Here is a 17,658-nt window from a genome sequence, read left to right on the forward strand (position 1 = left end):
CAAAGATGGCTTCTGCCTGTATACGCGAAGTTGACTGTAGAGATTGTAGAGATAAAACTATTTACATTCGATAATCATGAAAACAAATCTCAGATAACGGTTGACTAGGTAACAATGTGTAATTAGACCAAAGGTTCATTTTGCGCCGGAGTTCTCCTTTAAGTATATATTTGTAAGTTATTTCCATAAAAGTGTTCTAGAGTATACTTCTTTTTCACATGGGATTTCATATTACAGGTCATAATTACAAATGTAAATATAAGGTTTGAAGCAATACTCCAGTGAGAGAAGAGTAAAATAAAGTGGCACACTTTAAAGTCTAAAATAACAGACAGAGAGCTGCAATGGAGGAAATGGGTTAATAGGTCGTTTCCATATGTTTACAGGCAGCCGGCTGTCCATGATAACCTTCCTGATAACCCGGATGAATCCCCCATACTCCATCTTAACACGCCCTGCACATGTATGACCACCACATTTCAACCATACATGCTATTATCCTGAAAGAATTCATAGCTGAAAGTCTCCACTTACACTCCATTGTTTGGATATCACCCCTCCTACAAATTTCGGTCAATAATTTGCTAAGGTGACATTACCCTGTGCTGACCTCACTGTCAGGTTCTTTGTGTTACACCAAAATATGTAAATCATCTAGTGTTTGGTCAGTGCAAATTGCATTGACTATTGAATTTTTCAGTACTTAGTTGAATATTACGTTTTTATGTCTTTGTTTGGTTGTCAATCAATATTGAAAAAAAAAAACAATGTTCAAAAATGTTCCACTCTTACGAAATAGCTCAGGGACAAGATATAATAATTTTTTTGTGATCAACGTAATGCCACATATCCTGTCACTTGAGCTTGTATTGAACCCAGAATATTCCTTTAATATAGACTGAAATGTAAATTGATCAAAAGCCACTCAGGCCTATTGTAATTTTTTTTTTTTTTTTTTTTTTTTACATTTTACAATGACCTGAATGAATAAAAACCTTCCCTGACACATTCTTTCCTATCACTGGATGTGAGGCTATTGGATTTCAAGCATAATTTGGGCAGGTTTGGCCTAAGGATCTGTGGCATCTGCAGCGGTTCATTCTTCAAGATGGAAGAAAGGAAGGAAGGCCGTGACGCAGAGCACACACTCTCCCAAAGGAAAGATAAGACTGCTCTGGGACAGTGCTCAAGTGGGAGTCCTGTCCTTTGACGAAAAGCTGTTTTGTAAATGGATCTGCTCTTATCAAGCGTGAAGAATTTCAGAGCCACCTTTGTTTCACTGCTGTTGGCTTATGCACAGAGTGTGCACTCAAAATCAAATTAAAAGCAATAAAGCATGAGTTGACTTTTTTTTCAGCAAAGCTCATTTATGTTCATTGATCATGCATTACTAAGATTGCAGAAAATGTTTCTAAATGAACATGTGTTAGATTAACTTTAAGAATTATGTTTTTAAATGTATAATCCAGAAACACACTTTATTACACATTGTGAAGCACTGTCTTCAAATTGCTTTTCCGAATTAAACCATTGGGAAAAGCGGGAAAGTATTAATAGGCAATAAAATAATTGAGCCTGGAATTAATACAGATCAGAAGTGTAGACCGTTAATTACAGAATGTGAAACAAATCAAGAATAGTAAGTATATGTTTATAAGAGTTTCTCCTTATAAATGCAGCCGCTGCACTACACAATAAGGGTTCAGCAGCCAATAGCAGGGGCAGGCTCACCTAGTTTGAACTCATCTGGGAATCAAAGAAAAGCAACTCTCTACTGACACTTTGTGGTTAATTCAGACCATTGCATTAGATGTGTTGTTGAAGAACAAATCTATCTATCTATCTATCTATCTCTATAAATAAATAAATATAGTGTATATATATGCAGTGCTGGGTATAGTAACTGATTTTATATATATATATATATATATATATATATATATATATATATATATATATATATATATATATATATATATATAAATTACAGGAACGTCTGTCTGTCTGTGTCTGTCTGTCTGTTATTCGCATATCTCTCGAACCGTTAGTCTGATGGATTTCAAACTTGACAGGTGTCTTGTAAGTGTAAGTCCAGAGCCAAGTTTGACGTGTTTTCCTATATTTTCTAGCCTGGGAAAACCCAGACAACTTCCGGCAAATTTAGATTTGCTCTGAAAGTTAGTCTGGCAAAGAGCTCATTCAAGCCCATTTCCAATCCGTCGAAATCGCGGCACCAATCAGAAACGTATGGGCGGGCTTTACACGATGACGACAGCGCTGGGATTTTGAAGCAGATTTTGTAGCCTACATTACAAAGATGGATGCCGCCGTCGAACATCACTCGTTCGAATCAGCTATCGTGTCTGTTTTAAGCGATTTGAATGTTTCCTTATAGTTAAAAACCGAGCAAAGAACAACACTCGGAGATGTTTCTCCACCGCTCTGCATACGTCATCTCCTTCATCGCTCTGATTGGGTTTAGGTCTATCCGCGACGTCCGTTGGTGACGCCCCTCTGGAAATGATTTATCTATGACGCTTTGTCAGACCATAACTCAGTTACAACTGACAATGGTCTGGTTTTAACCAGGCTATATATTTTCTAATATTTTCAATGATAGTGAACTAGATAGGGAGTAAACTAGATAGTGTACACTAGATAGTGCACTAGATAGTAAGTACACTAGATAGTGTACACTAGATAAAGTACACTAGATAGTGCACTAGATAGGGATACATGCATTTTGCGGAAAAACATTGTTGAGGTTGCGCTTCGGCTCTGTGTGACTGTGCGGATGAATATGGATATTCTACTGCTCATAAAACATTCATTACTATAGATGTATAACCAGTTTAGATATAAAAGGATCTCAAGCTAGTAATGATAATAATCAGATTCCAGACAGTTGAAATATATTTCCAAATGAAAATAGCGAAAATGCATTTGAATGTGTGTGAAGTTTCAGGCAATTTGCCAAAAATAACTTATACCCTTGGACAAAGTCAGTTATAAATGACGACACGGCACTCTAAAAAAAAGGTCAAAGGTCAGATGTAGAGGAAAACTAATTTTTTTTGGAAAAGTTTAGTCTTAAATGTAAAATATAAAGGCTTTTTTTTTCTTCTTTAGCTGGGATTTCATAACGAGTCCCACTGAGGGTTAAACTTTTGCCTTTACGACGATATAAAATTGTTTATTAATGCTATGTTGCTTGGCAACCGTTAACGTCATAACGTACTATGGGAGGAATAATTGTTTATTATTGTGAACAAACGGAACATTTTCAGGTTCAGGTTCGTTACGTAAGTGATTTTAACCTGAGCAAAGTGTGTTTTGGGCACGACATGAAGCGGAGTCACCTCTCGTTACTCGTATTAATAATAATTTCCCTTTCATATCAGCCTATATAGCTAATTTTACATTATTGTGACATTTATACGAGCAATGTGAGACCTGGCAGAACGTGACGAAGGTAACGTTAGTGATTCGAGCTCTGACCATCTACATATCATCTTTATGCCACAGGTTTGACTTTTCCACTTCCAAGTCAAGAGCTGTTCAGTTATGAAACTACCTCAGGAATTGCATATGGGTTTTTAGAATAGCGGTTTTCAATTCAGTAAGTTAAGGTTGCACGTTTTGTTCTACGACAGAAATGATACTTTACTGTGTAACTTAATTACAATTACACTCATAGTCATTCATACAAGGATAATCTGAAGCGCAGCCGTTTCTAAAATGTAAAGTTGCCCAAATGACGTTCTTTGAAAAACCCCATCGATTAAAAAAGCTAATTCTCCTCAGGGTGTTTGTTAGAACTGAACAGCTCTATACATACAGTATGTGTGTGTGTGAGTGTGTGTGTGTCGGATAGATCAAACAAACTTGTCACGCTCAACATCCACATTCCTCTTTGTTGCACCGAATGAACTGTACTTTCGCGGGAAATATCAACTAGGCTGTTTGCATACGCACCGCAGTAAAAGGGTTTCAAAATAATTCATCTCAAGCTCTTATACTTGTTTAAAAGCTTGCCTACATAAAGAAGCAATAGCGAGTCTTCAGAATTGTAATTCAACGGTTGATAGCAATATGTTTATATAGTATTGCAATAATAGCGAGTCATTAAACGACCAAAGTTTAGACGTCCACCCCTCCAAATGTGAGCTGTAATGGTTTCGTCCACAGTGGCGCGAAACGCCTCGCGCCCTATTGCAAAGTTTCACGTTACATGCGCGCGGTTGGTGTATCTGCTGGCGGTGTGTTTGGAACTCATGTGCTTTTAGGAGAGTGTTTGTGTAATTTTTGTTTTTTTTGCAAAGAAAAGGCCCCGTTTCGGGTACATTTATGGTATTTGCATTCCTTTCTGCAGTTACAAAACGCATTCTTATTTTTGTTGTGTAAGGCGTTGTTACTTAATCGGGTCATTAGTTAGACATATTTGCTTTACCTACTGAACTGCACTACAGTTCGATAAGGTTTCGGAAACGTTTAATTCTACACCTAGTTTACCCAGAAAGCTGCAGAAATGAGTGGGTAAGTGCATTCTTTTTGCATGAAGTATAAGGTGTTGGTAGAGCCATATGCTTTAATTGACTTCACTCTCACGTTGCAGCATTGTCAAAGAAGAGACCCGCAGTGTTTCTCCCCACTGCCCCAAACCAAATGAATCCGAAGAGCCAGAAGGTACAGCAGTGGAGGAGACCACTATGGGTGGGTAAAACTGATCACACACATTCACAGTAAATCCTCTAGAGACGTTGGCAGACCTGTCTGTGCAAGTCCATGCAACATTCAGTTGATCTCCTGCATGTTACAGAAAAAAGCCAGCCTGGAGAGATGGTTATTACCAAAGAGATGGAGGAGGAGGAGAAGCATTTAGTGGAGGAGGGAGAGAAGAAAGAAAGAGAAATGATGGAGGAGGTAAACCATTCTATAAATGACCTTATTTAAATTGATATGATTCCACACTTGTGGAAAACCTGGAAATATAAGGGAAATTTAGACATAGATCCTGAAAAAGTTTGGATATTTAGTTGTGTTCAGCTCCAAAATGTAATTGTCTTTATGAGTGCAACTGCAATCCCTATTAAATTGTATTTTCTTATCCATTAATAACATGCTGTAAATGTAATGGAAAAGACATTTAAAATGTATAGACCCTTAAGGCTCTTGAGTCTTGTATCTGTTGCAGTGTTTTGCACAATGCACTATTTTTATAAATTGAAAATAATTTATACTCCTAAAAAAACTATAATAATGCTGTTTTAACAGGCCAGGCATACGTGGGAAAAAGATTCTCAAGACATGCGTTTTAAAAGACTTCAGCACCTTTTGGAGAAAAGCAACATTTACTCAAAGTTTCTGCTCACAAAGATGGAACAACAGCAGCAAGAGGTACGTCGTGTGTTCAAAAGACAGGAAAGAGTTGTCTTGCAGGAGGTTTATGATTTCCGGACATAAATCTTACTTGAATGTGTTTATCTGAAATGAATTGTAACATGGTGGAATGGCACGGATGTTGATGTGTGTGAGCAGAGAACTGTGTGCCAATCAAATGCCATAGTTGCTGTGCACCACCTGCCCCTGTTGTACAGCGACTTTAAAGGCATTTAAGACCAGCCTTTTTTCTTCACTCTTCATTGAAGTGTCAGCATAATCAACATTATGTACAATCTTATTGATTTCTCCATTTTAATTCAGAAATTAAAAACTTTTTCTAAAAATGCAGGAAAAACTTAGAAAAGAGAGACTGGAAAAGAAAGCTTCTAGTCAGAAGCAAAAGGTAAGTGTGATCCTGCTTTATAACAACATTTTGACCCATTTAGGTAAAAGTAAAGGTGAAATTATTGATTTTCATGTCTTCTGCAGGGCAATGATAAAAAGACCGTAAAAGGTAGGCCCCTCAGATTGCATTTCAAAGAAGTGAGTTTATACAGTGTTTGGTGTGCATTACATTATTCTGTTTATTGTTACATGTGAAGTTGAGAGAAAGAAGCGTGAAAGGGAGGAGGATTACAAAATCGCAGATGTCATTTCCAAAGAGGTGAGTCTTCAATTGTTTGTTTTTATGACACCAAAAAAATTTATTTTAATTACTGATGTGGATTTTTCTCTCTTTTAAGGAAATTCTGTCAAAAGCTAAAAAACCAAAAATGGAAGAGGTAAAGTTTTATTCTTTATGGCTTTTGTTTTCAGGCATGTTCCAACTCTGTGCGCACAATTATACTTGAGTATAATTTGAGCTTTAGTCAAAAATAGCCTTTCAAAGTATACTTCATTTGATAGCGTGCCATGCACAAACACATGCGGTCAACATTAGGGCTGCCACCGGCTAAAGTTTATCCTAGTCTGCTTTTAGTTGTTCATGTAACTTATTTTTTGGGGGTGAAATTCTAAACCATAATAATGAGCATTTAAAATGCGCTTTAAATTTGTGCTCCAGCACGTGGATAAAGTTTGTCACAGCGTCACCGATAAACATCACTTGACCTTTACTGAGATCAGAATGCATACAAATAGATAGCCTAACATATAAATAACAGCCTTATCTTAAAAAAAAAAAAAAACTAAATTTAATGAAAATATTTTTAAAATGTAGGGCATAAATATAAATTATAAACAAATAAATATACAGCAAACTGAAACACTTAAGAGAAATATCAGTGCAAACATTATCAGACCAACGGACAAGTAGCCTTAACATTGAATGAAAACTCAAACAAAATAAATATAGGGTATATAAAAATGAATCAATAAAATATATAGTCATATATAAGTCATGTTTGAGGTTTCACATTTCACAGTGTCTACACAAGTTATGAGTGATTAAAAAATGTCTTTGTGCATGTTTAAACTACAGTTGTATTTATCTCTTTACCCCCTGTGATCTACTGTTCTTGGTGTCTCCAGTAATAATTTGTTTTTGTCTCCATTTCTTTCTTGACTGTGAAGCCAATAACATTTTGCGCACAGTTAGAAAAATCAAGCTGTGCGCCTACAGTATGCATGTACTGTGCTGTTGACAAAATTTGTGCCATGCGCACTGTATGCATACCCTAAGCGTACGCGTAGAAAACGTATACTTTGGACTTTGACCCTGCTTGGATGAACAGCATTTGAAGCTGTTGTAAAATGCTGATGAGCTCACTTTTTGTATTAAGGCCAAGTTGCAACATTGCTTGGCAACCATATAAAACCTACAGTTAAAATAATGAACTACATTACTTTTCTTGATCTGTCTTTTAAAGGAGGCACATACATCAGTAAAGCTGGAAGCTGAGGATATAGAGCAGCTGAGTGACACAAACTCAGATATTAAAGGCAGGCTGTCTGAGACTTTGCGGGAAAACAGCAAGCAGATGCTGGATCCAGAGAGAACTGTGAACGGCCAACCGGTACCTGCACAGCAACCCAATCTCTTCTCTGGGGGTGTGATGAGGTGGTACCAGGTGGAAGGCATCGAGTGGCTCAGGGTAAGGGCTTCCTGGAGGCATTGAGCAGTCCTGAATGAGTAGATGACCAGCAGAGGGCAGTATAGTAATCCTCACTGTCTGAAGAGAGCTGGGCTGTGTTTCCCAAAAGTTGATCGTAGACACCATTGGTGGCAATTGTTCTATGATCAACTTAAGCTTACGATGCTTTTGGGAAACAAAGCCCTTGTTGATGATATATATAATATATATGCTTTAAAATTGTGTATGCTGGTTAAATTTGAACCAAACACCATCTGTCTTAATGCTCTCATACTTTTGAGTTGGAAGACAAGGAAGATGTGTATTATGTTTGTATAATGGCTAATAAACTGTTTTGTCTGCTTTTCAGATGTTATGGGAGAATGGTATCAATGGTATCCTGGCTGATGAGATGGGTCTTGGCAAAACCATACAGTGCATTGCCCATATTGCAATGATGGTTGAGAAGAAGGTCCTTGGGCCCTTCCTAGTTGTGGCTCCTTTGTCCACTCTTCCAAACTGGATGTCGGAATTCAAGCGCTTCACCCCAGAGGTGTGAATCAATAACTGTAGTTCATCTTTATTGAAATTTTTACTTTAAGACGAGCTAACAATTTGACTATTGATTGTCTTTTTTGTACCTGCTCTCAATGTTAAGGTGTCCGTCCTGCTGTATCATGGTCCTCAAAAAGAGAGGATGAACCTGGTGAAAAAGATCCGTCAGCACCAGGGTCCCCTCAGAATGTGCCCTGTTGTTGTTACATCCTTTGAAATAGCCATGAGAGACCGGAAGTCTCTTCAGGTAAACAGATCTGGCATTGCATATTTGGTACTCTCATACAAAAAATGTATCTTCAATTTAATAAACATTTTCATAAAAACATAGACTTACCTAGTTTGAATCTGAAAAGTAAGACCGGTTAACTAGTCTGACCAACTAGCAGTTAGCCAAGTGCGTCTTAACATAGTGGCGATATTTATGGTCCTGGTCTTGTGCACAATTCATCAGGACAAGACTTTTTGTACGTTTTATCTTTCATCAAAATGTCTTAATTTTCTTAACATGGAAGTATGTGCCCCTTCTGCCACTTAAACAAAGATTTGGCCAGGACCAAGCCGTTTTTAAGTGAATAAATTGAGGGCTCTTATGTTTGTCTCCTCAGCATTTCCACTGGAATTATCTGATTGTGGATGAGGGCCACAGGATTAAAAACTTGAACTGTCGGCTGGTGCAAGAACTAAAGATGCTGCCAGCTGATAACAAACTGCTCCTGACAGGAACCCCCCTGCAGAATAACCTGTCTGAACTGTGGTCTCTCCTCAACTTCCTCCTTCCAGATGTGTTTGATGACCTGAAAAGGTAAGTCACATGTGGCTCCTTTCATGCAAATGGAATTTGACACTGTTATCCAGCGTGTCGTCATGCGGATTATTCTTAAATGGAAGATTCTATATTTTTTCATGTAAATTCAAACTCTATTTAATACTTGACAACATTTTTCCCCGCAGTTTTGAGTCTTGGTTTGACATTAGCACCATCACTTCCGACGCAGAAAATATTGTGGCTGGTGAGCGAGAGCAGAAGATCCTTCACATGCTTCATCAGGTATCTTCACTTGACATTAATAAAGTTTTGTAGATGTTGCTACAGCTACACAATGTTAAATGTTCTTCAACCAACTAGCTGTTTTGTAAGTATAGTTTTTCTGTTCTTTTGCTTGTGATTCTGATGCCATTTTTAACCTTTTCAGATCCTCACACCCTTCCTTCTGAGAAGACTGAAGTCAGATGTCACACTGGAGGTTCCACCTAAGAAAGAGATTGTTGTGTACGCACCCCTCACCAACAAACAGGAGGCCTTTTACATGGCCATTGTTAACAAGACTATAGCAAAGATGCTGGGCCAAGAGAAGGTTAGTTTTATGCAGTGTTAAAGGTGGGATCAGTAGTTTTTGAAATATGCTGTTGCACAATGTTGGTATTTGAAATCAACCCAAAACAAACACACCCCTTCATTGCTCCGCCTCCAAAACATACAATCCAATCCTAACAGCCCTGTGCCCGGTTGCATAAAGCACCTTAAGTTTTTCCCTTAAGTGTGATACTTAAGGGGCGATTTACCCTTACCTAAGAGAATAACTTAAGGGTGTTGCATATAATCTCTTAAACGGTTCTCTTAGGTAAGGGAAACATTTAAGTGTTTCACGACAGCGATCCTGGATTCACGTTATAAAAGTCTGTTGTTGCCATAGATACGCAAAACACTAACATGTCGGAATATCACGTGTCAGTCCAGTGACGCTATCACGCAACACCGCGTTAGCTCCGAAAGTGGCTGCAGTTTGTGTTGTTCACCGTCTCATGCTTTGGCATTTGTTTAGGTTTTGTGAATGCACTTCTGGCTCTGTGTCTCGAAATACAGCTGAGTATATTTCCATAGCATACCTGTTTTCTTCTGTCATGATTCCTTTTAAAACACAGAATCAGCTCGTTCTCCTGTGAATTTTTTGTCGGCCACACACTCTCCGTGCGCGCACTGACTTAACGTTGTGATAGTTTACATGCGAGTCGCGTGTAATGACAGACAGACGGCCGTCTAGTTTGATAGCGATGTCAAATATTACGTGTCGATCAAATCGGTATTCTTGCAACAATTTTTCATGGCTAAATTGGTCCAAAGGGTTCTCCCTATTCCCTATGATCTTCAGCTGGTTTCATAAATTCAGCCATGTCGTCTTATTTTTGTCCGCGTTACTCTTAAGGTTACGATTTCCAAACCTTAAGTTATACTTAGGGAAATTACCGTTAAGGGGTTTTATGCAACACTTACGGATTACTTAAGTGAAAAAACAGCATTTAAGGGAAATTCTAAGTGTTTATGACGTTTCACTTAAAAAAACCGTTAAGTAACACTTAAGGGTATTTTTCTGCAACACCCTTAGGTTTAAGGGAAACATAAGGGCGACCTTAAGGGCAAAATTACACTTAAGGTGCTTTATGCAACCGGGCACTGCTCCGAGTCGGTCTCGAACCCCGATCTCGATCTTAATTACGCTATACACCGCATTCACTAGCCGTCGTCAGCGCGACTTTCACTAACTGGCCTCTGTTACACACGCAATGTCTGTGTATATTAGGGGTGGAACGGTACATGTATTCGTATCGAACCGAAACGGTACGGGCGTCACGGTTCGGTGCACGAATTTACACGGAGAATACACGGTATAAAAATAAATAAAACTCGCGTGCAAATTAATTAATGTAATGCGGAACTACTGTTAGATACGCGGGTTCTTTTAGGGACACATAATCTGTACCATCGGCTATTAGCTCTGAACGCGCGTTCACTTCAAACGTTGGCTTTATACGCGCGTCCTATTCGCTTTGGACTAGCGTCGAACTAGACGCGAATTTGACGCTCTATTCGTGTTTGGTGTGACCGCATAATGAAGGCTGCGATGTCAAGATTGCTGTGTGTGTGTGTGTGTGTGTGTGTGTGTGTGTGCGCGCGAGAGAGAGGCGAGATCGAACTGTGTGTGACAGAGAGAGAGAGAGGGGCGCGCGACCGTGTGTGTGTGTGTGTGTGTGTGTGTGTGTGTGTGTGCGTGCGCGCGAGAGAGAGGCGAGATCGAACTGTGTGTGACAGAGAGAGAGAGAGGGGCGCGCGACCGTGTGTGTGTGCGCGAGAGAGAGGCGAGATCGAACTGTGTGTGACAGAGAGAGAGAGAGAGGGGCGCGCGACCGAACAGTGGAAACATAAAAAAACATACTGCGTAATTTTGTTCATACAGATCATTAAACCTGCAAAGTGTTTACTTATATTTGTGTACACTCGCAATAAAACACAACATTGTGCACACTGTAAACTCTTGTCAAACTGTAACCTACAACTGTCACTCAACCAAAATCACACACACACTGTTTTAAAAGAAAAACATATTTATCCGACTCCATTTCAAAACAGTCTGTGGGTCCCATCTTTTGGACATTCATCATATTGCATTGGTTTTCATTTCCATTTCATTTGATTAAAAAAGAAAATCGAATGTGTTTTTAATGGTAGTATTATTTTAACAGAAATCAATTATTTATAATTCAGATGAGAATAATGTTACATTGTTAATTAATAATCTTAATTAAAATTAAGGAAAACAAATATATTGATCTGAAATATAGCAAATTAATTCAGGTACAATTACCAAACATATCGCAAGGTCTTTTTGTCTTTTCATTAATTTAATTAATAAACTAATTATATAAAACTATTGTCAGTGCACTACAAATAAACTGGTTCTATGCCTTTATATAATAAAACTTATTTAAAAAATACAATGCCTTCTGCATTTTTGTTTTGCTTTTCCCTCCATTGTACCGAACCGTGATGTCTGAACCGAGGTATGAACCGAACCGTGACTTCTGTGTACCGTTCCACCCCTAGTGTATATATATATATATATATATATATATATATATATATATATATATATAGAAGCGCAACAGAATAATGCTTCACGAAAAGTAAAGCGCAGATGATGACCGAATGACAAGGAAGCACAAAAAAATGAACGTACACTACTCAATAGTAATTACAAACAAGAGTTGGTGGTTAGTTGCCAACAGCACAGCAGCTCCAGACACACAATGACACTCAAACCCAGTGTTACTCATGTGTGGACCCGAATCAAAGCAACCTCCGCGTCTGTTTTCAGGCCTTCCTGCTCAGCTCTCTCCAGCGCTGGACAGCGTTTCTAATAAGCCCCTTTCACACAGCGCTTTGAACCCGGCAAATTGCCAGAGTGCCTTCTGTGTGAACGCAAACACGACCCGGGATCGATGCTGGGTTGGGGACCTAGTAACATTGCCGTGTTCAGACCCGGAACGCGCGCTGTGTGAACAAAAGCCAGAACCAATGCCGTATAAGGGGTATGTCGTAGTGAGGATTCACGAGCCTTTGCAATGACGTAGTTATCGTGCGGCTCAGTTACTCTAGAAGAAAGTTTGTGTTCGTCATCGATACAAGAAAGAACGAAAAAATTTCTGCAAACAGGACTGAAGTAGAGACCCGTCACATCCAACGTCACGTGTCTTTCCGGAACATACACGGGTTGTGTGTGAACGCGGTCTCTGATTCCGGCAAATCACCTTGCAGTGTGAATGAAGCAAAATCAAACGAACCCGGGTCAAATCCCGGGTCACTTTATCCGTGTATTTTCCGGAATCTCTGTGTGAAAGGGGCTATATTAACACGGGTCCTAAGCTCTTCCCTAGACATAACCCTTTATTTTCCGCTAATTTCGTCTGAGCTTTTCTCTTTGTATTGTCTCATCTCTATTTCTGAAGTCTTTCTTCAGTTCAAATCTCCCTCTTGCTTGTTCTCCTCCACCGTCATATGCTCCCTAATGCTGATTGACTGACACATTTGTTGTTGGTGTCAGACCGAATAACATCCAAACTGCATATTTCAAAAACTACTGATCTTACCGTTAAGGCCTGTTTACACAAACATGAATATTCAGCATGAAAATGCAGTCTGATTTGTCATTCAATTTATTCAGACCAATAAGTGGAAAATGGCAGATGGGCTGAATGAAAATGCAAATTCATTCTGGTGACGCTTATGGAAAAGCAGAAATCTTGGTTACTCAGAAACAGAAAGTTAAACAGCACTTTGTGTATCGGTCACCAGGAGAAGAAAGCCCTGCTGTATTTACATGTTTTCAAACAGCCGCTCAGGGGTGTGTTTCCCAAAACCATAGTTGCTAACCTGTTCATCTGTTCTTTTGGTGTTCATGTGTCATGTATTTGATGAATGATACAAGACCTTAGCGAACAAATCAGGGGTGTGTTTCCCAAAACCATAGTTGCTAACTAAGTTAACTAAGTTAGCAACTTTGTTGGTTGCAATTGCATTGTAAGATGCATTAATATGCTGTTCATTTAATTTAAAATGTTTATTGTGCTGAAAATTCATCTTGTGAACAGGGCTTTTAAATATTAAATGAAAGTTTGGAAGTTAGATTGTGGTTAAAAGTATTTATTCATGATTGATTAATGTCTTATTACACATCTTTAAGGTTGATTCGGGGCCTGTGCAGCTGACGTCCAGTGGCCGGCCAAAACGCAGGACCAGGAAGATGGTGGACTATTCTGAGAAGGACACGGATTCTGACTCTGTGCAAGACCTTGAGAAATATCTAGAGAGAGTTCAGAAAGAGATGGAGAGTCAGGAAAAGTCTGTTTACCAAATTTACCTCTGCTCTAAACTCAGCTTTTTAATGTCACAATGTTTTTGACATGACATGGTTACTTTCTCTTTAGCCCCAGTCCAGTGATGGATGTGTTTGTGCCGGTCGATTCTCAAATCAACTTGAAACTGCAGAACGTACTGATGCTGCTGAAGAGGTGTTGCAACCATGCTTACCTGATAGAATATCCTCTGGACCCCGCCACTGGAGACTTCAAGGTACTTCACTCATAACTCTACATCTGGTATTAAGTGATCACATTTGTAATGCAATAGAACAAGTGCACTAATCTTCATCTCATTGGGACAGATTGATGAGCAGTTGGTGGAAGCATCAGGGAAGTTTCTTATCCTGGATCGAATGCTTCCTGAACTGAAAAGAAGAGGGCACAAGGTAATGATCACTTCTCATACATGCATTTTAATCATTAACCACTCTATCAGTGAGTTTCAAAATCCATTATGGCTGTAAGCCATTTGTGCGCGCATTTAATTGCCTGTATAAAAATTGTTGTATGTGTGGATTATACGTAGGGCTGAGTGATACATTGGATATTTATGATGCACACAGTACAGCACTTTATATGGCCATTGAGTTTCCTAAAATGCTCTCAGCATTAATTTTGAATCTCCACTACCATTCAAAATATGTGTGTAAATATTTTTGAAAGAAGCCTCATTCGCCAAGGCTTATTTGATCAAAAGTACAGTAAAAATGTAAAATTCAAAAAGGAAAACTTTTATATTTAAATATTTTAAAATATAACTTATTCCTGTGATGAAAAAGCTGAATTTTCACCAACTTTACTCCAGTCTTGAGTCACATGATCCTTCAAAAATCATTTTAATATGCTGTTTTGCAATAAGCATTTCTTTATCAATATTGAAAACAGTTGTGCTACTTAAAGGTGAAAACTATAATTTATTATTTTGGTTGTAGCTGTATTAAACGGTCTTAATTGCATCCACATCCTTGTTTATTTTTCAACAGGTGCTGATTTTTAGCCAGATGACCTCCATATTGGATATTCTGATGGATTACTGTTATCTCCGGGGTTATGAGTACAGCCGACTGGATGGCTCAATGAGTTATACAGACCGAGATGAGAATGTGAGCAGCAGTTTGGTTAACACAAATTGCCATTGCATTACAGTTAGTGTGGGTTGTGTTCAGTAAACAGTTGACTAATTTTCATGCAGATGAAGAAGTTTGCTGCTGATCCAGAGGTGTTCCTCTTCCTCCTGAGCACTCGAGCTGGTGGTCTCGGGATCAACCTCACAGCTGCCGACACAGTCATCATATTTGACAGTGACTGGGTATGAATTATTATTTTTTGCATGCTTTTAAACCAATTTAGAGTTCAAAGTTAGAGTTCTGTTCTTTCAATAATTTTTGTGAATGAGAAGCCTCTTCAGCAGCATATATATATATATATATATATATATATATATATATATATATATATATATATATATATATATATATATATTGGTAGGGGTGTGCAAAACAATCGATTCACATTTGAATCGCGATTCAATCTTTACCGATTCAGAATCGATTCATAGAATTCCAAAAATCGATTCATATATTTTTTTTAATGGCGTGAATGGGCGGAGTGGCAATCGGATGAGTCAGGACTTTTACCGGTGGTCCGGTAGTGTTTCGAGGCTGCGAGGGCCGGTCTGATAAATAGTTACATTGCAAGTTCTTGCCGCCCGCTGGTCAAACTGCAGCCTCTCTGCTCAACCCGTAAATAAATGCATCGATCCGCAGATCTTATGTTTGCGTTCTGTTGATCTTTTGCCAAGCGTGTCAGAGGTTACGGGTTCTAAACCGCACTCGTATAGTTTTTTTTTCTCTCTCTCATCAAAACCCAATATGCTCATCACGTTTGTGTGCATTTTATTTTGTGATTGCACCGGAGTCTCCACAACGGCGATAGATTGAAGCGCGTGTCCGAGTGAAGAGTGAGACTGCATGAGCCACAGAGAACACTGTATCCATGACACATAGCAGCGGCAACGAGCGCGCAGCTTGATTTCAAAAACAACAGACCTCTTATTTAATAGCGAACTAAATGAATGCTCTGCTAGTTAACTGGAGATACCCGCAAATTACGCCTATGAACGACTTCACTGGATCTAAACAAATCAATCTAACCATAGATGTTACCAGTAGCGGTGGCTTTTTAAAATCTATTTAAAATAATTTCGCAAGGGTTCTATGACATTAGTATATATTTTTAGGAAGTTCAATGTGCCCAGTCGAGTTTACATTTCAACAGTCAGCCTGGTAGCTGAAGTAGTCCTTAAACCACATTTAGCATAATTGTTTGATCTGACTACAGCACTTTAAAGCTAAATGTAAAAGCTTTTTATTTAAGTTTTATTTTAAACTTGAATTAAATGTATTTGAAAGCTGGCCAAAGCTTGGCACTTTGCACTTTTTAGTTGCAAAAGTTTTTATTTTTGTATGAAAACATATAAAGTAATATCAAACTACATTTAATTTGTTGTGTTTTTTGTTCTTTTAAATTGTGTCTACTGCAATCAATCACATAGGAAAAAGTAAACTACATTTATATACTGCGAATCGTTTTTTGAATCGAGAATTGATTTTGAACCGAATCTTGAGACAAAAAATCGGTATCGAATCGGGACATTTTCTGAATCGTGCACCCCTAATATTTGGTGAATTTCATCTTCAGAATCCTCAGGCAGATTTGCAGGCACAGGATCGGTGTCACCGTATTGGGCAAACAAAGCCTGTGATGGTTTACCGCCTCATTACGGCCAACACCATTGATGAGAAGATCCTGGAGAGAGCCTCTGCCAAGAGAAAGCTAGAGAAGATGGTCATTCATAAAAGTATGTAGCTATTTAGATGGCCACATTACCAACTTTTGAATTTAATAAAACTGTTTAAGGATTGATCTAGTTTTTGCCATGACTGACACTTTTTTTTCTCTCTCCCACTTATATTTGTCATTATAGATAAATTTAAAGGTTATAAAGCAGAACTCAAACAGACCAAGAGCTGCATGGATGTAAATGAGCTTGTAGAACTGCTGAAGTCCAGAGACTACGACAGGTACAGATATTCATACTGTATATCTCAACTGTTGCAAGAGTTTTAATCCATCATAAAGTGTTGCCAAATTCTGCATTGTCCTGATATGAGTCATGCTGTTGCAGGGCAGTGAAAGGCACTGAAGGAAAGGTCATCAGTGACAAAGATCTGGAGATCCTGCTGGACCGCAGTGATTTAACGAGTAAGTGGATCAATGCCCTTCACATCTCCGATCTTGATGTTTCCTTGTCTATGTAATGTGTGTTCAGTCCACTGCATAGTAGTGGTAATAAGTAATGATACTTGGATATTGTAATGCCCCTCTAATGTGAATCAAATCTCCCTTTTCAGATCAAGCCAAGAACCGTTTGAAACAGGAGAAGGACAGGGTGTTTAAAGTTATTGAGACCAAAGATGACAATGCTGACATCAGTCTGTCCTGAGAGCTTAGACACTTGAAGCTTGCCTTTAGGCCAAAGTTGAGTTTTTCCCACTGCTTAAACTGATCAAGCAACGTTAACTGGTATAAAAGCTGCCTGCTGGTTATACAGAAAGATTGAGATCTTTTCTATTTTAGACTTTTATGTAAACCACCACTGCTGCTTTTAATCAGTCCATCCTTGGTTGTGAATTTATTTTATCAGTTTTAACATATAATACCAGTTTTTTCGTTTCATGTCTCTTTTTTTGAGGAGGGGGGATTTGCACTAACGAAAAGAATCCCCTACTTTGGCTTCTCTGTAAATACTGTTGTACATTTCATATGTAGTTGACTGAATAGAATTCGTTTACATGCTAACTGCTTCAAAGCACTTTGCTAGAATACTGTAGAACACAAACGTTCCTTTGTTTTTTTATGTCTTTAAAATATAATAAATATTTTATATTCA

The 17,658-nt window shown here is 38.4% G+C and overlaps 1 protein-coding gene across 1 annotated transcript; it reads left to right on the top strand.

Moving 5' to 3' along the window:
* Window positions 1–4,434: 4,434 nt before the first annotated feature.
* On the top strand, window positions 4,435–17,658 carry hells (helicase, lymphoid specific). The gene is made up of 23 exons (XM_056248212.1): window positions 4,435–4,536; window positions 4,616–4,713; window positions 4,820–4,923; window positions 5,275–5,397; window positions 5,732–5,785; window positions 5,872–5,896; window positions 5,985–6,046; window positions 6,126–6,164; window positions 7,251–7,475; window positions 7,825–8,007; window positions 8,113–8,256; window positions 8,618–8,814; window positions 8,964–9,060; window positions 9,206–9,367; window positions 13,529–13,686; window positions 13,773–13,917; window positions 14,009–14,092; window positions 14,690–14,809; window positions 14,899–15,015; window positions 16,407–16,566; window positions 16,693–16,789; window positions 16,894–16,970; window positions 17,120–17,658. The coding sequence occupies exons 1-23, from the start codon at window positions 4,529–4,531 to the stop codon at window positions 17,209–17,211; spliced, it is 2,571 nt and encodes an 856-aa protein (XP_056104187.1). The 5' UTR covers window positions 4,435–4,528; the 3' UTR covers window positions 17,212–17,658.

Source organism: Rhinichthys klamathensis, unplaced genomic scaffold (assembly GCF_029890125.1).
Source record: "Rhinichthys klamathensis goyatoka isolate OS25496 unplaced genomic scaffold, OSU_Roscu_1.1 h1tg000053l_1, whole genome shotgun sequence".
NCBI lineage: Eukaryota > Metazoa > Chordata > Actinopteri > Cypriniformes > Leuciscidae > Rhinichthys > Rhinichthys klamathensis.